General features: G+C 40.0%; 5 protein-coding genes across 5 annotated transcripts; 2 read left to right on the forward strand and 3 right to left on the reverse strand.

Annotated features, from left to right (window-relative positions):
* Window positions 1–399: 399 nt before the first annotated feature.
* LOC116202528 (GDSL esterase/lipase At4g26790-like) lies at window positions 400–2,713 on the reverse strand. The gene is made up of 3 exons (XM_031534107.1): window positions 2,209–2,713; window positions 1,342–1,858; window positions 400–836 (listed from the first exon to the last, which is right to left on the reverse strand). Exons 1-3 carry the CDS (start codon window positions 2,596–2,598, stop codon window positions 640–642), a joined length of 1,104 nt encoding a protein of 367 aa, XP_031389967.1. The 5' UTR covers window positions 2,599–2,713; the 3' UTR covers window positions 400–639.
* A 1,126-nt stretch (window positions 2,714–3,839) lies between these two features.
* On the reverse strand, window positions 3,840–7,507 carry LOC116205840 (protein-tyrosine-phosphatase IBR5-like). The gene is made up of 5 exons (XM_031538516.1): window positions 6,977–7,507; window positions 5,490–5,589; window positions 5,191–5,248; window positions 4,963–5,069; window positions 3,840–4,395 (listed from the first exon to the last, which is right to left on the reverse strand). The coding sequence occupies exons 1-5, from the start codon at window positions 7,211–7,213 to the stop codon at window positions 4,097–4,099; spliced, it is 801 nt and encodes a 266-aa protein (XP_031394376.1). The 5' UTR covers window positions 7,214–7,507; the 3' UTR covers window positions 3,840–4,096.
* A 3,687-nt stretch (window positions 7,508–11,194) lies between these two features.
* On the forward strand, window positions 11,195–15,155 carry LOC116206362. The gene is made up of 11 exons (XM_031539207.1): window positions 11,195–11,590; window positions 11,918–12,051; window positions 12,193–12,274; window positions 13,253–13,323; window positions 13,436–13,537; window positions 13,639–13,728; window positions 13,981–14,055; window positions 14,159–14,191; window positions 14,298–14,378; window positions 14,575–14,634; window positions 14,722–15,155. The coding sequence occupies exons 1-11, from the start codon at window positions 11,536–11,538 to the stop codon at window positions 14,890–14,892; spliced, it is 954 nt and encodes a 317-aa protein (XP_031395067.1). The 5' UTR covers window positions 11,195–11,535; the 3' UTR covers window positions 14,893–15,155.
* Window positions 15,156–16,212: 1,057 nt separating this feature from the next.
* Window positions 16,213–17,531, forward strand: LOC116205338 (eukaryotic translation initiation factor 1A). Its single transcript, XM_031537910.1, has 2 exons — window positions 16,213–16,370; window positions 16,867–17,531. The coding sequence occupies exon 2, from the start codon at window positions 16,878–16,880 to the stop codon at window positions 17,313–17,315; it is 438 nt and encodes a 145-aa protein (XP_031393770.1). The 5' UTR covers window positions 16,213–16,370; window positions 16,867–16,877; the 3' UTR covers window positions 17,316–17,531.
* Window positions 17,532–17,673: 142 nt separating this feature from the next.
* On the reverse strand, window positions 17,674–19,722 carry LOC116205336 (protein IQ-DOMAIN 1). The gene is made up of 6 exons (XM_031537909.1): window positions 19,454–19,722; window positions 19,063–19,365; window positions 18,728–18,949; window positions 18,529–18,642; window positions 18,113–18,445; window positions 17,674–17,897 (listed from the first exon to the last, which is right to left on the reverse strand). Exons 1-6 carry the CDS (start codon window positions 19,523–19,525, stop codon window positions 17,793–17,795), a joined length of 1,149 nt encoding a protein of 382 aa, XP_031393769.1. The 5' UTR covers window positions 19,526–19,722; the 3' UTR covers window positions 17,674–17,792.
* Window positions 19,723–20,485: the final 763 nt, after the last annotated feature.

Raw genomic sequence — 20,485 nt, forward strand, 5'->3', positions numbered from 1 at the left:
TGTTATTTGTGTAAATTAACTATAATAGTCATTTTGTTAATTGTAATATTTATTTTTATTAATAGCATTTTTTAATATTTTAATTATGCATGTGGAATATATATAATATACGACAATTTTTTTATTGTATAATATATTTATTCAACTAACTATACTGTTTATTTTTAGATTATTAGTAGCATTTATTACCTGGTGTACCTTGTTGTACTATGTGTATAAATAGATTGTATAATGCATTACACTCTATCACCTAAAATTTACAGGATATGAGTTTGATTTCTCTCGGTAGAACTTCTCGTATGATTTTATTCTTCTTACTTCCCTATTAGTTCCATAGGCCCTTGCTGTAATCAAATCAAAAATTATTTTTCCTACAAAACTGAAATTAAAATAAGCGTGTAAATGTAATTAAATTGTAACTCCAGCACTGACCTCAATAAATCGTAATACATACAAGCCATCCAACAAAAGTCGAGAGATTGTGCAAATTATCGACGAAGAAACAAGAAAGAAAGAAAATTGACATTTTTTATGGCTACAGATTCATCTCCATGCTAGGTAGCTCGATCAATCACGAACTACATCCTAAGTTTCTGTCCAAAATCGATAAGCGAAATGCCTTTTCCTTTAACGGGTTAATTAAGAAAAGGTCGGTAGGAGGAGGCTCTTGATCAGATATTCGGCGAGTATCTGGCTCGTTTTCTCGGTGGGGTGGAAGGAATCCCAGAACACATATTTGCTGGCGTCCGTGCACGTAAACGGACTTTGCCTGTTGCAAAGGTAGCTCATCTCGTACAGCCCGGTGGCACAGCATGCAACGCTAACAACGTCAAATCCTGTCCCGAGAACAACATATACACGCCTCATGTCGTAAGTAACGGAATTTCTTTGGTCCAAAGAAACGGCTCGAAATAATGAAAATCAACCGGTAAATTATTGAAAAAATAGTTACTAAGTCTCTTTTTGATGGAAAACAGTGTTCAGCAGTCAGTAAATTCATTCATTATTGATGAATAAATGCACCACAGAAGAAATTTAATAATTTTCTACCTTTTTTTTTTTTTGCCTGGATACAATAATTTCTTACTGAAGGAAAAAGGCCTGCCACCTACCCCCCTCTTAATTGCCATTTCAACTTATTACATTAGATCCTACAGGGCTAATCGCTTATAAGGAGCTCAGCATCTCAGAAGATTTTTCTTTTCGCTAGATTCGAATTACACGACTCATAATTGTTTCATTGTACTTAAAATATCATCGGGTTGTCTTAGAACACGAATGATTAGTTAGCTGGATGGAGATTATATGTAGTAAGTAAGAAGCTGTTATGAGTGGACTTACCAAAAGCGGAAGGCTTATTGATGATCTCGTAAAATTTGTCGTACGGGTTGGAGAAGACCATCCTTAGCCTCGGTAGCTCCCGGTTCATCCGATCCACCATGGCCCCAAGCTTCCCATTGAAGTCCTTGGCCACGGCGTTATACTCCTCCATGCACTCGTGCTGGCCCATGAAGTTGGTGGTCCGCTCGAGGGGCAAGCACCCCATTGGCGGGATCCCAGTAAAGGAGATCTTACGAGCCCCGAGTCTGTGCAGCTCCCTGATGAAGCCCTCGGCAAGCAGCATGAGAAAGTCCTCGAACTGCCCCACCACGGGGAACTGGGCCCGACGGCCGCCCCCGTTGGTGCCAGGGATGGGGAAAGAGGAGTAGTAGTTCTCGAGGAAGTCATTTGTCCCGAGGCTGACGATGTAGAGGGCCTCGGAGATGATCTTATAGGCCTTCTTACCCCCCAGGTAAGACCTCAGTTTCTGCTGGTACTCCGTGTAGTACTCGAGCTCTTTCCACATCGGAATCACATTCTGCGAATAATTTACAACAGGGACTCGATCATCAGACGTTAATCTTCGGGCAAAAAATTTGCCCACATATCGAGCAATTGAACGTAAAATGAATGGATGACAATGTCAAAATTAGATGTACATATCTAACATTATCCCACCAAATTATATATATGCTAATAACTGCTAGTACTAGAAATGAACATTTAAATTAACTGCCAGTCTATATGTTTGGTAGAATTTAAAAAAGAAAAGCCATAGATATATAAATATATATATTATCTTTTTGCATGGGGTCATATTGTGGAAAAGAAAAAAGAAGGGGATGTGTAAGCTGTATAGAGACTAGTAGGTTGGTTTTGGGGCCTTACAAGCACATTGGAGGTCTCATTGTCATAGCCGGTTCCGGCGGAGGCGAAGCAAACCCCGATGGCAAAGTCGGAGATGTTGTACATAGGGTCCAGGTAGGCCGGCACGAAAGGCCTGAGCCCGAACGCCTCAGAGATGAAGTCTGGAGGGATCCGCCCGTTCGAGAACCGGCCCGTCGGCCGGGCATCAAAGAAGTCCCGGCCATAAGGCTCGAAGTTGCTCTTGAGGACGGTGGAGATCACGTTGTTGTTCCCGGCATCAACCGACGAGTCCCCAAAGACTATGACCGCGGGAACCTTGGCACTGCATCTGGTGGGAATTAACAAGAGGAGCTGGGAGATTGCTGCTGCTGCCATTAGCAGGAGGGAAGAGGAACATGTGCATGGAGCCATATTTTTTTCCTTCTACTGAGGATTTTGTGTCTGTTTCTTGGCTGGAGCCTGGATGGGAAGATTATTGGGGAGGTGTGGGGAAGGCAGAGACAGGCCTATGTAATTAAATAGGATGAAGGGTTCTGGTCTTGGGAGCATTAGTTATAATTAATTTATGGGTGGAAGAGTTTGGTGTGGATTATTAATGGCTTCTTCTTCTTCTTTTTATTTCTCTTTGGTTTGCTGCATTTGCATTGCATGGGGAGTGGTTTTCTTTTTTTTTCTTTTTTTCAATAAATGATGTAAAGGGTTTTGTGGGTGCCTCTCTCCCTCCTTGAAATTGAGGATGAAACTAAAGAATCGTGTCTCCATTTTTATTTTTTAATAATTAGGAAGACTCATGAAATCAATAGGGACATAAGAAAATAATACAATGAGATAAATAAAATCATATTAATAAGAGTCGAATTCAAAACATGTTAGTTTTAGCTAAAAGTTCACTGCCACCTGAGTTTGTTTAAGGATTGCATTGGGGTATGGGCAGAACTTAAAAGAAGGTGGATAAGACGGGTCAAAATATTGAGATTGGTGGGCATGCCCACTGTAAGCTAGCATGACTTACTAATTTCATCATTCTAGACAGACGGAATGGTTAGTATCTTAGGATCGGCTAGTTCTTGAATTAAGACATCCTGGAACATCATGGTGAGATTCTATATAGTTGTGTTCGTAAAGATGCATCCTGGATTCAGGACTAGGGAGAGAAGCCGATGATGCAACCGATGACTGTATGAGGCGAAAAGAACTCTTTTAAGGAAGTGTTATAGTCTTGCAGGAAGAGTCAGATCAGTAGTTGGCTTTACTTATGATCGATAACCATCACCCGCTCCACTAATTAGGAGGTAAGGCGATGCACCTTTCTTCGGGTTATCGCCTCAAAGTGTCTCGAATCAGCCAATCGACAGAACTAGCAACTTGGAGCCAGATAATCAACCACTCCTCGCGAAGTTTCTGATTGAGATAGCAGAATATGATTGTAAAGAAAGCATTTAAGGCTTGAGAAAAATGGACCAAAGTTCCACCTAAGAATGCGACTCTATCTTTCATAAACTATGTACGTTTGGCCGTTGGCCCCAGCCACCATAACTAATCAGATCATCTCAGGCCCCGCTGATCTCGCGCCTTCATTGTGTTGGTACTTAGTTACTGTACTTAGTTATTGAAGGGCAGCTCCTATGACTATATTGTAAGTAGCCTTGAAGTAGTAATATTATTGTGAGTAGTAATATTATTGTGAGGATGAGAGAGAAGAAAAAAATCAACCATATGGTACAAAGCGTCGATGAGAAAGTGAAAAGAAAAGGTCAACCTTCCCACGGTAAAACCAGAAAGTTTCACTTCTTCATTCCTCCTTTACATCAGAAGATCAGATCGAGAAAACTTCACCGGTTAAATCTAAATCGGACTTCGGGGAGCCGCTTGTTTGTGCAGAGTAAGAAGGACAAAGAAGACAGAAATATCAAGAGCTGTCCATCTGTACATCGCTGCTGCTATTTGAATTATGGCAAGTGTTGTTGTTCTGGGACAACCCCGCTCCAAAAGTGAACTCCTGAGGCGGACCTTCAAAGTTTGGTCGGGAGAAAATGGAGGTGGCAGCGATGTTGTTGAAGGCGGGCATTGGGACCTGATCGTCCGTCTTTGGGAAGCCGAAGCTGAATGGTTGCACGTCCAGAGAAGGGAAGACCGGGGTAGAAGAGTCCGGGCCATCCGTGGACCCAAAGAGCTTCCTCTCATATTCCTGCAGTTGCTGATACACGGCTGGAATTCATTGCAATAATGTCAAAAAGGTCATACTTAAGCCGCTTCTCATGTCATGACGAGAAACTAGGTCTCAGAAAGCCCAATGGAAATCAACATGGAATTGTTGTAGTCCTTTTTACTGAACCCGAAAAGGCAAACTATATATCCTCTATTCATTTACACATTATTGGTGTGATATTATTCTTCCAGTTCTCCATAAAACAAAGTAAAGTTCTCATGGCTTCGGGCCCATTATTGCCTTGTCGTTGCTTCTGTCGAAAACTGGAAATGCTTTATGTTATCAAATGGGTTCTTAAATGTGGTTGTTTCCATTTTCTGTCTTTCCAAATGAAACAAGTCATACAAAAGAAATACGGGAACTCTGCCTAGCATTTGGAGCTGTAGAGTTCCAATTTTCTTAGATTTAATGTGTTCCGTCACAAGTACGTCCAACCAACAAAGGATGAGGACCAATCGAAGTGCATTAAATAATGGGACTTTCCCAAAATTTGACCTATGGTAAAGCACCATAACTCATGCTCACGCATCATGGGCTAAACAAGAAAAATCAGTGAACAAGAGTACCTTCAGCCAAGTCAATAGAGGGTCTCCGCTCCTTCACCCACTGATGACTCCGCTCGAGCCTCCACCCTTTTGACTTCATCAGATACGCAATTACGATAGCTGGTGACCTGAGGGAGGAAGCACAGGATGTTCCTCAAGAAGCTCTCAAAATTCAACCCAAATATTTTCCTATAACACTTCCAAGTTGGAGCCTGTGAGAAGTTAGAAAGCTAAAATGTCTATCCTCACCTGCTTTTTCCAGACATGCAATGCACGAGAACACGGGCCTTGTCTCTCTCACAATTTTCTGCAAGAAAGAAATCCATCACATTCCCTATGAGACCAGGGAACATCATGCTCAACAATAAAGTGCCTCACAGCTTAGCAAAACTCAATTATCATAGGTAACAACAAGAGGATCCTGACGAGATATTTGGCTATTTGATAATAGCATGCTAGCCTCTTCAAGAGGGAAGAATGTGAATGAGGAAAGATACATCAAGAAGTCCAAAAAGAATAAGGAAAGATATATCAAGAAGTGCACAAACCTAAAAACTGGTTGGCGTCATCAAATGATAAACTTTTGTCATCTTGCAGGCAGTGATAGGTGAAGGAATTCTTGTAAAGATTTTGACATGCAGGAACTGTCTGCAAGAAATAAGAATGCCCATAAGTCAGACTCGTGATTCGCACATATGAGGATCAGCATCAATAAATGACGAGATAACAAAGAGGAAGTAAAAAGACCAAACAAAAGAAGATGTGTAATTGGTACACAACAGATTTTCCACTCCACTATGATTTGAACAGGTACAATGATCCTCTTTTCCCCCATCAAAAACAGAAGCAATGAGGGCTCAATCTATGTCCTATAACACATGGCTCAAGCAGATGCTTGAAGAAAGTACATACTCCTAATGAGGCAGCTTGAGGGAAAAATAAGTGGTCATTTCCATTGTCATTACACAAAGTCCATACTTTCGCTTTCACCCTTCAAAGGACCATTTTTAGCATAAGTCTGAGATCCTACAATAGTTTTGAACAGGTCCATAGCAAAGATCCAAATTATTTCCTCAAAGGGTCATCTGACGAGATGCTATGGACAAGAACAAACTCATACATACATATATATACATCTATATATGAAACATATAGAATCTAATCTAGATGACCAGACATGACCAAACGATCTTAGCTTATTTCCCTTCTCAATAATATACCTTGGCTGCATGCTTAGTCTGTTACTTCCTACTGGATGAAACACCACGGGCATGAGGAATCCACGCGACCATGTCCCTGAAAGACTTTTCTCAACTAGAGTCTACATCAACCTATGAAATTGCTCACTCTTTAGACGAGTCCTATTCTAATGCCGATCACAAAGAATCATCATTGAACACCTTTGCCAGACGGTCAAATTGGTTCTCTCAACTATTAATATTCATAACGAAACTTTACAAATGAGCAACAGGGTCCAGTATGTATCACTCAAAACTTAAAGTATCCAAGTTTTATAGAAGTACACAGAGAACAATGAAAAGCTTGCGAAGGAATAACTGCTCAATAACTTATATACCATATTCCTTGCATATATGGATGTCAAATCTAGCACAATCCATCACAAAATTGGACATTGTCATTGCCAGCTAACTATATTCATTGGGAACCTCCAACGACTTCAACGTGCATAGCTGAGGAACACGATTTAACTTCCTCGGCAGCAAACTCTTCACTGACATTACAAACTCCCCATTCATTAAGAACCAAAGCCGAGTAACACTAAGACAGGCATGCCATATTCTTCGCACTAAGACATGCCACAGCTCGGAACCGATGACTGCCCGCACCAACCCTATGTTCCGATGTTTGAACGAAGTCATGGAACCGTCTAAGACTAATGCAGCCGCAAGAAGCATGACAGATGGAAATCAAACATAGCATGATCCAATCACAGATGCCCATCGCATAATCTCGAGTAGGCATCGCCCAAGGACGAGAAAAGAGGAGAAATTGGGAGCATTAAGTAAACACTCACATTGAGGACACGGGAAATCCCTTGAGTCTTGAGGAGCTCCGACCGAGACGCGTTGTCGTAGCTCCCGAGGTAGAGGAACTGCGGCAGAATCTCAGAAGGGAAGGCGCTGAAGTGAACGGAGGCCTTCTCGGATGTGGCCAGCATCCGGTGACCGCAAGTCTCGCAGACCTCGCCCTCCTCGTACTTGTGGTAGTGTCCGCAGACCCCGCACGGGTTCTCTCTCTCCCTCTTCCTCATGCCGATGCTTGACGACGACGACGACGATGATCCCCACCGACCCAGATGAGAGAATCCGAGCCTGACGCCGACCCAGATCAGAAGGTCGGATCTTTTCTCTCCCTGTCGTATATATTGACCCGTCAAGATTTCTTGAGCCGTAATGGAACAAGGTGGCGTGAGAACGTGGGAAAAATTGTAGTCTTCTTGCTGGGTTTCGATAGACTGACCGACTGATTGATCGACCGACTACCAAAGGGGATTTTAATTCTGGCCGAGGAATGTGAAAACCGAGCTGCCCTGCTTGTCTTCTTCTCCTACCGTGACAGTTGTGATTATCCGTAGAGGAAGGATATTTTTATTACCTTTTTATTAAAAAAGAAATAATAATATCTTTCCTCCTTTTTCCCCCCTTTTAATCGAAGAAGAGCGTTGGGATATATTGAAGTAAGTCGGAACTCAAGGACCCGATGATGAAAAAATCAGGTGAAATATTATTTATTATATGATTTCTTATATCCTCATAATCCATCCAAAAGAAATAATATTTTAGCAAGAGATATTCCAACTCGATACATTCTTTTGACGTCTACAGATAGGGTCTTGTAGGTGCATTGATGCCCCAGAACCTGGGTTTGGGGTTAATGCGAGAGAGTTTGGAATTACAAGTTGTTGATGGTCGATTCAGAGTGAGAGGATGGAGAGAATTGAGAGATCGAATTTTAACAAAAACACTTTGGATTCGCTTGGGAGTGTATTCAACTCCCCCAAATGTCATTTCCCCAAACGCTATTTTTTATAAGCAATGTTTGATACTACTTTTCTTTAATGCGTTTCCAACCGTCACGTTGAGGAAACATGAAAATCCCTTAGCAGGATATTTTTTGGTATGCAATTCACGACGGATCATCGTGATTCTACTTTCCTAGCCTTTTCCTATTTTAACCCCTCGTAGTTTTCAAATTTCACTCTCACCTATATTTTGTTTTACAAATCTGAACATTGTTTATTTATTCCGAGTAAATTGCACTAGTGATCCAAAAAGTTTTACAAATATTTCAATGTTGTACAAAAAGTTTTTTTTTGCTACTTGATGGTACAAAACATTTAGAAGTTGTTTCAGTATAGTACAAACTGTCATCTCGCTATTAAAACAGTCAAGTCGTCATTTATAAGATTTATAAATTTTACACCATCATGTAACTTACGTAAAATAATTTTTACTATTAAGTTACAACTTCAAAATATTTTGCACCATCACGTAACGTCTCACAAAAACTGGTTTTGCACCATCAGAGTTGATTTAACTGCGTCAATGACGAGATGACGGTTTGTACTATACTGAAACAACTTTGAAATATTTTGTACCATCAAGTAGTAAAAAAAACTTTTGTACCATATTGAAATATTTGTAAAAATTTTTGGACCATCAGTGTAATTTATCCATTTATTCTTCAAGACGCATCAAAGTTGTAGAACCTTCTCCATCAAGAAAACTCTCTCGAGTACATCTCTCTCCATAGTACTCGGTGAATATTATCATATTTTTTAATCACCCTCCCCACCCTTTTTAAATTATTATATCATTGTAGAAGTTTAGAACATCATGGAATTGAAAACACAATTATAATTCAAAAGAGTCATTGCAGTAAAATTCATATTTAACAGTAAACTCAAGATATTGAATTTTAAAACAAAAACCCAAGAATTCCTTCAAGGAGTAGTCTCTTCCACAATACTTTGCTTCAAATCAATTGATCAAAGTGACGACTCAAAAATCAGACTCTCTCCAGGACTCTCTAGGTTAAAAGAATGATAAAAGATAGCTAAAAAGCGGTCTCACAATCTTGTCATAATGAGTATTTATATTCAAAATGAAAAAAGATTTTCGAAAGATATAGACTGACTTCAAATTACGCAAAATTCCTTAATATTGCTCGTAATTCCATATAAGTTCTTAAAAACCTACAATATCAAACTACACATACACATAATTAAGCACCAACTTCTTATAATTTCTATAAAATTAATAATAATTTAACATGAATTACACAATAAAATATGAATATAATATGCCCTTATCAATATACTTCATAAAAATTCTTAATCCATGTGCTCATCTATATATCATAATAATGTCCCTCATCCATCACGGAAACCGACTTCAAATTTTCACCTTTTATGTTTTTTTTTATTGTTATTGTGTGTGACTTCTATTGAACTTGGTTTTAGTCCATGATGATTATCAATAGTGAAGTTTCGAACATATCAAAGCAATACTGAACCTTCACAATGAATCAAATAGTTATATTCGTTCAATTATTCATATGAGTAGGATATGTATAGATTATTTTTCTAATTATACTCGTTTAGTTATTTAGATGGCAAGCAAAAAAACTCTCGTCCTTCGAATGATACAAATGAATCAAGAGGGAAAGCTCAATGGGATAATCATATCACAGAACTTTTCATCGATGCATGTATAGTAGAGGTGGAAGTGGGTAATCGCCCTACCTCCCACTTTAATAAGATTGGGTGGGGTAATTTGATTGCCAACTTTAATAAAGCGGCAAATAATGATTACAATAAAACCCAACTAAAAAATAAGTGGAATGAACTCAATAAGAAGTGGAAGTTATGGAGACAACTTTTAGGAAAAGAAACAAAGTCATGGCTGGGACTCGTCGAAACAAGTCTTGCTGCATCTCCTGAGCGGTGAGAAGAAAGATTGAAGGTGCTTTCTAAAATTAGTTTGTAATATTTTCCCATTACCATTATAATTTTTAATTTTACTAATTACTATTTTTTATGAAAAATGAACTTGCAGGAGGTACTCAAGGTAGCAAAATTGCGCATTCGAGGACTAGAATTTGCTGAAAAATTACATCTACATTGATCATTAATTATCACACTATCGAGTTTCACGTGACTTGATTATTAATTGACAGTTTATTTTATTAATGTACTTATATGTCATTTTAACTTTTTTCAATAACCGCAAAAGTAGTTTCCCAAATATTTGTAAACACCAAACTGCTTTTGAGAATAATTAATTATTTTTTAGCAGTTATATTTCAGCACTTTTCTTTCAGCAGCAACACTCTCATACTGAGACTTAATTGCTCCTAACATAATGCAAGGTTCTTCAAACAATTTTACTTCGAGACAATGACCTTGCCCATTTGGATTTTGTGAAAGTAAATGTAAAACGAAACTTTTGTACTCACATTCAGTTTGCATTCGGTTTCAGAGTAAAGTTATTACTCTATTTAACTCCACTCCACTTTAAAAAAATGAAGACAAAAGGGGTAAGGAAATTTACTTTTAAAAAATTGATTGTACTAATTATTAAAAAATGTATGTGAGAAAATGTATTATAAAATTAGAGAAAAAGACGAAAAAGTATTGAATAGTTGAAATAATTTAGTATAGAAAAATTAGTTGTTATAATGATTAAGAAAAAATTCATGAGAAAATTTATTATTAAATTAAAGAAAAATATAAAAAAAAGTTATGAATATGTCGTTGAATTAAGAGAAAAATAGAATAAAGTTGAATGGAGTGAAATTTTAATTTGAAAAACAAACAAAACCTAGTACACTGACAGCTAGCTCATGTTAGGCCAATAGCTCATGCCATGTTGAAGCCCATCTCCATGTTAGCAAGGTCTACATGAAATCATATCCAAATTTCTTTGAGGTGATGCGGCGACTCCGAACATAGTTTGATCGAGCCAAATGTTGATCCAATCATTGTCTCAAGGCTCTCAACAATAACGAATATGGTACCGACATGTTCGTCTTCATTGAATTTTGCCTAAGGATGATTAAATGGAGACCGAAAGTTTGATGGGACAATAAAAATTAAATATAAAAGAGAAAATAAAACTATTTTCTTAACTACTCAAAAATGAAAAATCGTTTTCTGAATTTTTCTTCCCAATGCCTTCCCCTTTTCTTCTCTTCTTTTCTCCTTTTCCTTTTTCAATCTTCAAACTTCTTCCCTTTATTACCGTCGGGTTAAAACATATCCTGGTTTTTCTCAGGGTGAAACTTTACCTACGTCCACTTAACCGCCGTCTACTTGCCGCGGTCAATACTTAACGGCCGTCTCAACTTTAACAAAGCTTACGCCCTCCGTCTCTCTTCTTCTTATTCTTCTTCTTCAGGCTGAGGCGGCGGAAACCAACCGGAGCCGTTCAAACTTCACGCCGGAAGGCTCCGCAGCCCGCTCGTACCCAACGCCATCCCGTCGGAGTGCCGCCACCGTGCCGCAGACCTCCTTCAGCCAACTCCGTACTTTCGAGTCCGCCACCGTGACCGGAAAGTCGACAACCTTCCGGTATGGCGTTGCAGACTGGGGTTTCCACCTCCAAAGTTCTAATCCTCGCCGGTGCAGGTCAGAAAATCATTTTTTTTGGACGGATTAGGCTCTAATTTCCCGTATGCAATGCTCGTCGTAGCTCTAAGGCGGTTGAGCTCGATATGTCATTGTGGTTATGCAGTTCAAGCTGAGAACCAGGTTTAGGATAATCGGTAATTGGACTGAACTGTAATGCTCCGAAGGTTCTCCATTTGTAGTACGTTGAGCATTTCTTCATCGTGTTCTCGATGGGGCTGTAGCTTTTATGTTCGCGAAGAAGAGGATAGACTCTTGTTGTCTATGTGCCTTGCAATGGCTGCTGATCATGCTTTGTTATTTTCTGTTCCTGTGGGAGACAAACAGGTCTCACTGGTTCGATTATTTTAAGAAGCGGGCGACTGTCTGAGCTCGTCGCCCAGCTTCAAGAATTGCTGAAGGGGGTGGATGAAGTTGAAATCTCATCTAATAAATTCGACACTGCTGCTCTTGCGGCACAGGTATTGCATATTTCTTGGTATTCTTAATTGTCCAACTGGGAAATATCTTCTTGCTGATAACTGGAATGATAATTGATTTGCCAATGCTAATATTAAAGACAAGTTTGAACTTACATAAGAATATGTTCTCGCTTCCTTTAGATCAGGCAATTGGCTCAGGAGATCAAGGAGTTATCTTTATCCAATCCCATAACCATATATAACGGGAGCTCCTCCTCTAGTGGTATGAATATTCAATCTTCTTGCTTGTACATATACAAGAATTGCAGTTCTTTGTGATCTCAAACGCTTGGCTGTTTCAGGCTCTGTAACATTCTAATGGAAAATTCTCTTACCAGTTCATCTTTTATTGAACAATTGTTCCACGAAGCTGGCATCGTGATTCCTGATCATGATGTGCTTATGGTTGATGTAGATAAAGCAATAGCTTTCAGACTTTGCCTTGTGCAGGGGAAAATGTCTAGTGAGCGTAGTTCTATCCGTAGCATGATGCCATTGACAGAAAGTTGGGCAGAAAATTATTAGTGAAGCATGTGTCTTTATTTAATACAGACTACTATATGGGGAACTGAACATAAAACAGATGATGAAACATTAAAATAACCTGTAGATAACATTGCACATTGTATCATCGAGGGTATATTTCTTCCATCATACTCTTGTAGAAACTGTATTCTTTGCAGGCTCAAATAATTTTGCTGTGGAGATTAGCTGATAGATAAACTAGCATCACTCTTTACCTTGTGTGGGGAAAGCAGAAACTGAAACATTATACTAACCAACAGATAATATTGCACACTTGTGTGTTGTATTTTGAGGAAATATTACTTCTGTCTAGATAAATTTGTTGGAGATTTGAAGTGACATCGCCTGCCATTAATTATATGTACCTATAATGTCAGTAGCTGAGGTTAAATCAAATATGACAATGGTTTCCACGCAATTGTTTTCTCCATTGCAAATACTTTTTGAAGCCACAATATCCTAAAGTATTGTCTCGGTTTCACTAGTATATCACATGAAATCTATCAATTTTTACTTTGTTCAATCTCTGGGTATTTTGAAGCATTGAGATAGTATCCAAATAATAGAAATAGAATAAAGCTAATAATTCTGTATTTTTATAGTTTGAATAAACCACGTACACGTTTCCTATTACTTGTATGCTGTCAAAAATACCGATGATGTTCTGTTCTTACAGGGAGCTATTCTTCTTACTTAGTGCCAGCTGCTGCTCTTGGAGCTATGGGATATTGTTACATGTGGTGGAAGGTAATACTAGTGGATTATGCTCGCATTTTTGCTGCTGAGCATGCTGACCCATTCTTGCGCCTTCTTTGCAAACTCTTCTTTAATAATTAATTGCCCTTGAAACTCTTTGCAGGGCTGGTCATTTTCTGATGTCATGTTTGTTACAAGGCAAAACATGGCAAATGCTGTTGCAACTGTATCAAAACAGCTTGAGAATGTCTCTGAGACATTGGCAGTAAGTGATTCTGTTTGACAACTCACTATCAGGGCTTCTCCAAGAACTTTGGGTTTGAAATATTCTCTGGTTGTTAACTATTATAGAGCTTAATTTTTCAGTCAACAAAAAGGCATCTGTCAAAAAGGCTGGAGAATTTGGACTGGAAGCTTGAAGAGCAGAAAGAGATATCTGAGATTATTGTAAATAATGTGAGGAGAATTATCTCTTTTAACTTTAAGTGTTTCCATTCAGTGTAATTCATGTATCTGCACATTTCTTGCACAAATATTTCCTCTCTTTTCTGCAGTCAACCTTAGATGCATTTTAGGTCGAATAGCGCGACTTACAATCTGCCAATGGATCCTTCCTCCTTTGGGATTTAGGTTTGCTTCTAAGGAATTTTAAATTGAGAGCTTGTAAGTCTTAGCACAACTTGTATCCCGCAATTTTCATCCATGCAGGTGAATGAGGTGAAGTCAAACCTGGCTCAAATAGGATTTGATGTTGAAACTATTCATAGAATGGTTTCTGGGATGGTAAGTTGCGTTTTGCCTTAATATTTTCAGATAGTATATGGATCCTCTGAGGGGCTTCTAAATGACCAGCTGACGAGTCCTTTCCTTTGCTTAAATTTGACAGGAAGGAAAGATCGAGTTGCTTGAGGCCAAACAAGTAAAGATCCTTCATCTGTTGTTCTTCACAATGAGTTTCATTCCTAAAAAGATTACTTTAAGATTTGAATATAGGCTAACTTTATCTGCTGTATTAATTACTGCAGGATGTCACGAACTCTGGTCTGTGGCATCTTTGCCAACTAGCTGGGGGTCTTCAAGGTGGACAAGATGCCATTAAATTTAAGGTTTGACTCCTTCTGTATGAAATGTTGTTTGATTCATTCTAAATTTCTTGTTGTGGCAAGAGAGAGAGAGACTTGAAATCATAATATGTTGTTCCTCAGTTCATTCTTGTTTATTCTTGTTGTGGCGAGGGAGAAACTAGCAAGCTTCTATGTGGCTTTAGTCAATCATAGCTAATACATCATTCTACTTTGGCAGGATGCAAGTGGTAAGGTAGCTAATCATTTGAGGGTGACATACAAGGAAAATCCCGTGAAGGTCATCTTGAAACTCGGTCCTCTTTTCACTATTTGATGATCCCTTCATTCATAAACTTATATGACACAGCTAATGAAAACATTTCAGGGGCTTCAATTCATTTCTGATAGTAGTGAATTCAATAAGATTGAAGATTCAATCACGAAGACAGAGAAGAACAGTGCGGAGAAAGTCTCAGGCAAAAATGTCCCCATTACGAGGAGAAGAATACACAGGTCATATCCCGTTGGGATTTCTTTGGCTCAGGATATTATCTGAAGTTACAAAGGTATTTCTTGTAGCTTGACATTATCCGAGCTGATTCAATTCATATACTCTTATTATATTTTGGGATTTTCACCAATTTGTTTCGGGCGTGGGAACATCTTTACGGGTCAGATAATTTCTGGTGAAAGTAGGTGGTTACTGCTCTTGGTGTACCATGTACCATAAGCTTCATTTGTTGTGTTGTATGTTACTGTAAATGAAGAGAACAAAGTGAAAGTTATGTTGAGGTGTGAAATAGGCCTCTCTTGGAACAACTTCCCTTTATTCAGGGCAAAGCAGAACTAATAATCGATTTCATACCCGCTTCTTGATAAAAGCATCCGAGCAAAACCAAGGATGGATGAGAATAACTGTTTCAGTTCTAGAAGAGTTAATGCCACGCAAAATATTCAAGTGGCTCGACATACTTCTTGCAGGATGCCGGCGTGTGATCCGTCAATCCATGACATACGTAAAACCAAAGTAATTTCCTCCTCGAGTCTTTTCAGTATACTTGCACCTAGTAACGCCTGTAAAAAACGCATAGTGTACTGTATCTTTTTCAGAGTCGAATATCGAGAAATCATTGCAGGTCTTGGTGATCTCGATCTTCGCCGGACGAACTAAGGATGTTTGAGTTCGAGTACCTTGCATTTTTCACGATATCCGAACCCTATCTTATAAGGAACAGATTCTAGGATTTTGGAATCGGATCCTATTATGTTGAGTTTTGGAACCGGAATTTGTATTATATATCAAGTTCCGGGTACTCTGTTGGAACCTATAAATTTTTTTTGTCCCACTAAATAAAATTGAAAATGTCTCATTTATAATTAGTAATTACACAAAACAGAATGTTCATATAGATTTAGATTAATCTGCAATACAACAAAGAGTAATATGTCTCATCAATCCATCTACAAAATTAAACATCCGTAATACGATCAGGTCTCACCGAGGAACAACTATCGTCGTCGAATTGAAGCTGTCGACAATAAGGAATGCGAAGTTTCCATCGAGAGAGACAGAGAAGGGAAGAGGGTAAAGTAAAATGGAGAAATATATTTGAATATAACTAGGAAAAATTATTATCGAGTCTAATTACCGGTTCCGGTTTCAGTTCTGGTACCCTATATGCAGGAACCGCAAGAACTGGAACCAGAATCTGTTTTCGCCGGTTTCTAATTTTAATACCCGGATCCTACCCTATTTTCCATACGAGTTACCCGGAGTCCATTTAAATATAAGCCCAAGAAAGTTGGGCCGAGTCAGCATCCTTAGAAAGTGGGCCCAACAGAAGGCCCAATACTCAGACCTGCCCATCGCCACCGCCTTGACATTTCAGTTTCGAGAAAATATAAAGCTAGGGTTGGAGACACCTGCGAAACTCTCTCTCCTCAGAATTCGGATTGATTCCTCCTCTCCGATCAGACCTTCCTCGGCTGCTTCGGTTTCCCTTGCGTTCGTCTCCATCTGCAGCGTAACCGAAGGTACAGGATATATCGATCTCTCGTTTCGTTATTCCGAGCTGAAACCGTGCTGATATCGAGTTCAGTTTGACCGATTAGCTCGAAGATGGTTGCTTGTCTAGGTTTTCGTCAATTTCGTGTTGGAACACGCAACGTTTGATTCTTTTTCTCTGGAAATGTTAGTCCGCTCATCCGGCTTTCTCTTCGGAACACTTATCTGTTGTGATCGTTGATTGCGTTATCGAGATAGTTGTCTTTGTTAATTTTTCCTCTATTTTGTACTTCTTGCACCTTAATTCTGCCGAACCTGTCCGTGTTCTTCAGGATCCGTAATCCGTAATTTGTAATTAAACTTCATCTGTTACAGTTCATCGTGTTAAAAAGCCTATTTTTGCTGTGGTTAGATTCCAAAATTGTTTTTTGATTAGTTGGGTGGGTTCGATAATAGCGATTCTTGATGTGCAGTTAAGGTTTTAGGTTATTGAGTGTCTTTTCGTTATCTGTGTGTTTTGACCAGAGCTCGTAACCATGCCGAAGAACAAGGGTAAGGGAGGAAAGAACAGGAAGAGAGGAAAGAACGAAGCCGATGACGAAAAGCGTGAGCTCGTCTTCAAGGAAGACGGGCAGGAGTATGCCCAGGTCCTTCGTATGCTCGGAAATGGGCGCTGTGAAGCCATGTGCATTGACGGCACCAAGCGTCTCTGCCACATCCGAGGGAAGATGCACAAGAAGGTTTGGATTGCTGCCGGGGATATCATCCTTGTTGGCCTCCGTGACTATCAGGACGACAAGGCTGATGTGATCCTCAAGTACATGCCCGATGAGGCCAGGCTTCTCAAGGCATATGGGGAGCTGCCCGAGAACACACGTCTCAATGAGGGTATTGCTGGCGGTCTCGACGAGGAGGATGAAGGGCCCAACGACGACTACGTTGAGTTCGAGGACGAAGATATTGATAAGATCTAAATACTAGGTTTTTCGATAAATCTCTTACTGCACTTGAAATTTAGCTGTAATGTTTCAACCTATTGCACTGTGCTTGGTGATACTGAACCCGCGGAAATTCCGGGTTTCGCGGTATATATTTGGATTGCTGGATGACAATGATGAGGTCCTGGCGTTTCATGTAGTACTACTCGTTCTCTACCCTTTGATCCTTCATAAATCTGCCATTTTGCGGAATTTCTCGAATCCAATTATGTTTGCTTGGGTTCTATTCTATGAATCCTTTATTTGTCATTCGAATTAGAGTGGCTGCATCAACAGCTGGAATCGATTTAGAGTTTATGTGGTAGAAAATGGAAGTTGCTTGATTTCAAAGCAATATACTAACAGCTGCACCGGTATGATGCATTTTATGTAGGGTCAAGCAACTTATGCCGGAGAATATTTGGTTACTGGCAGGATGAATGGCCGGAGCCACTCTTATGGCATATTTTAAGATTATGCATCCTTGCATTCGTTCTCATTCTTCCCTTCCGTTAGCTTTTGCTTGTGCTTCTTATCGATCCCGGTTCCCATGTTCTTTCGGGAATCTTTCTTGCTTACCTGTGGCAATAGTGTCCGTTCAACATGTTAGTGAGTTCCAGTGACAGAGAAAGCATGTATAGAAAAAGCTAGCGTACGGTTGCCCCATTTTATGAGAAAGGTCTTGATCCTCCGAGTTAATTGCTGTTTCTTTTAGTTGAAGCTAGGTGTTGTGCAATTCGATCATTATTCGTAAATGTATTACAGGGTAACTGAGGTTCTAGCTGGGCATGCACCTTTCGAGATTGTCGCCCCGGCGAGGTTTTATGATTTGTCATGTTTTTGGTGCTTTTATTCCCGTTGATGCCTGGTTTCGAGCAGTCTCTATCTTCTGCTGCTGTCAGTGAAACGGAATCAAAATGAACAGACACTTCATTAGATCCGCAGCTTTCCTTTTCTTCCCCTGCCAGATCAAGCAATCTTTTCCCGACTATGAATCTCTGATTGCCTGGACCGGCAGCTATGGAGCTTTCGCGGGTCGCCATCCACCTCTCCAGCCAGCTCCAACCCATGTCCGGTTCTGTGCCATCGGATGTTTTCGTTTGCCTCTTCTTGGAACAGACCCTGAGCTGCAAAATCAAGTTGGGTGAGCTCGACAATTTATTTTCCCCCTTGTATCAGGGTCCCGGCGGTTGTGTTGCACGAGGTATACCTGTTGTGAGAACGCATATGCTAGAGCTCTCTCGCGCCGGGTCAGTGCTTCGAGTCTGTGCTGAACTCTCATCCTTGATATGTTGCTGTTCACTGTGCTGTGATCCCAGTCTTCCTGCAAAATCAGCAATGCTTCTAATTCTCTAACGGCCTTGGCCTCAATGTCGAGGAACCGACCTCGACTATCTTAGTGGTCTTACCTTTGACTTCATGACTTGAGTAGTTCGAGCCTTATGCTGCATCCGGTTGCCTATAACCAGTAATTTTTCATCTCGAACTGATAGGACTTCGATAGAGTTCCCCGTCTGTACTTCGATTGATGTGCTAATGGACTCCGCCTTTCTTGGACTTCCCATCTCCACGGGAAGCTCATCATCCCTGTGTCCACTGGTCGACTTCTTTGCTTCGTCCAGTCTCCGAGCCTGCAATGTGAACAGTTCAGTGTCCCTAGATGTAAATCTTGATCATAGATTCATACACCAGATCAGAAATGGAAAGATTTATCTAGTAGGATCACGTAAACGGGGGGACTGACCAGATACCGACGGAATGCAGTCTGGATAACGACGGCTGCATCTTCTTTGTTGTACAGCTTTGACATAGAATTCTGCTGCTGCTGCTGCGGCTGAGGCAGGATCTCCTCCTTTGTTATTCCGGCATCTTCAAGGCCCTCTCCTGCATTAACATCACCTGTTACGGGTTGTGTAACGGTCGCTTCGGAGCTCTTAACAGAGGCAGAGTCTTCCTCCGCTATCACCGAGTCGAACTCCAACTCCTCTCCACAAAGGTAGGATCTCACGGAGCTCCATCTCCTCTTCTCAACACTACTTTTCCTTCCCTGCAAGATTGACCATCGTCACAAACTCAATCCCGGAAAACGATTTCAATATCAAGAACGGAGGAGGAGAATGGCGGAAGCCACTCACATTGCCTCTGTCTTGAGCTCCCGAGCGGCTTCTCGAGAAGACACTCTTCACCAGCTCTCCCTTAAGGCCCATCTTGAACGAGAAACCGAGAATTCGAGCTGTGGTTTAGTTTTAACTACTAGCGTTCACCTCACCTCAGTTATGCATGCTGAATTCTTATATTCTCCAAGAACATGCTAATTGATTTAATTAATTACACTTTATACTATAATAAAAAATATATATATATGGATCAGGGCATGTTGGGCTTCCATAGGTATGAGGTTGCTTCTTGTTGGATAGAGCTTTATAGCTGGACATGGAAAGCTTTTCTCTGTCAAGGGAAAAAAGATTTACAAATAATTGATGCTGAAAAGCGAAGAAAGGACTCACAGATGGGTAATGGGATAGAGATGAATCTTATTTTGAGAAAATAACGAATGAAAGAAAATAGCCGAGAAATGGGATGTAGTAAAGTCGCGCGCTATTGCACTAAAATTATTCTCGTCGATAATTTTTTTATAATTTTTTGGTACTTGGTTTGTGTGTTCTCCTAGCTAGTAAATGAAGAGGCAAAGAAAAATGAATGATTCGATAACATTTGGTTTTGCAATTATGGTTTTTTCTTTTCCACTTGAAGCAATTATCTCGCCTTGCTGCAGATTGCTTTTGTGCACATGGGATTTACCCCATTGGCCTTCCGATAAAAGTGTTTTGCTTGCTGATGAGGCTAATGTCTATTCTATTCCTTTTCCATTTCTAAAGCACTTGGGCTTGTTGCTTTACATGGGACCATCATTTGGAATTTTGGAGCATTACAATCGAAACGTACCGACAAGTAACGATTAAATTGGTCGTAATATGTCTACGACATTGCTTCATGCGCAGCTCAGTTCGGTGTTCTTTAGGCTAAGCCGATGGTACTGTTGTACTGCTTATTTGTGCTCAAGTTGGCTCGTACTTTGCCACCATGTTAAGGATTTGAATCACTCTTGTTAAGATTGAATGATGGATGGTAAACTGAGCTCCAAGAACATTATGATGAATAGCATG

This window comes from Punica granatum, chromosome 4 (genome assembly GCF_007655135.1).
Source record: "Punica granatum isolate Tunisia-2019 chromosome 4, ASM765513v2, whole genome shotgun sequence".
NCBI classification, from domain to species: Eukaryota; Viridiplantae; Streptophyta; class Magnoliopsida; order Myrtales; family Lythraceae; genus Punica; species Punica granatum.

Coding starts and splice junctions, on each gene's coding strand:
- LOC116205338 (XM_031537910.1), top strand. CDS start 16,878: ATGCCGAAGAACAAGGGTAAGGGAGGAAAGAACAGGAAGAGAGGAAAG.
- LOC116206362 (XM_031539207.1), top strand. CDS start 11,536: ATGGCGTTGCAGACTGGGGTTTCCACCTCCAAAGTTCTAATCCTCGCC. Junction 13,538..13,638: donor ATGTCTCTGAGACATTGGCA/GTAAGTGATTCT, acceptor TTAATTTTTCAG/TCAACAAAAAGGCATCTGTC. Junction 14,192..14,297: donor AGTTGCTTGAGGCCAAACAA/GTAAAGATCCTT, acceptor TAATTACTGCAG/GATGTCACGAACTCTGGTCT.
- LOC116202528 (XM_031534107.1), bottom strand. CDS start 2,598: ATGGCTCCATGCACATGTTCCTCTTCCCTCCTGCTAATGGCAGCAGCA. Junction 1,859..2,208: donor ATGAGACCTCCAATGTGCTT/GTAAGGCCCCAA, acceptor AATTATTCGCAG/AATGTGATTCCGATGTGGAA. Junction 837..1,341: donor CAATAAGCCTTCCGCTTTTG/GTAAGTCCACTC, acceptor TTCTCGGGACAG/GATTTGACGTTGTTAGCGTT.
- LOC116205840 (XM_031538516.1), bottom strand. CDS start 7,213: ATGAGGAAGAGGGAGAGAGAGAACCCGTGCGGGGTCTGCGGACACTAC. Junction 5,590..6,976: donor GGATTTCCCGTGTCCTCAAT/GTGAGTGTTTAC, acceptor TATTTCTTGCAG/ACAGTTCCTGCATGTCAAAA. Junction 5,070..5,190: donor TGCATGTCTGGAAAAAGCAG/GTGAGGATAGAC, acceptor TTCCTCCCTCAG/GTCACCAGCTATCGTAATTG.
- LOC116205336 (XM_031537909.1), bottom strand. CDS start 19,525: ATGGGCCTTAAGGGAGAGCTGGTGAAGAGTGTCTTCTCGAGAAGCCGC. Junction 18,643..18,727: donor CTCAAGTCATGAAGTCAAAG/GTAAGACCACTA, acceptor CTGATTTTGCAG/GAAGACTGGGATCACAGCAC. Junction 18,446..18,528: donor CATATGCGTTCTCACAACAG/GTATACCTCGTG, acceptor TTGATTTTGCAG/CTCAGGGTCTGTTCCAAGAA.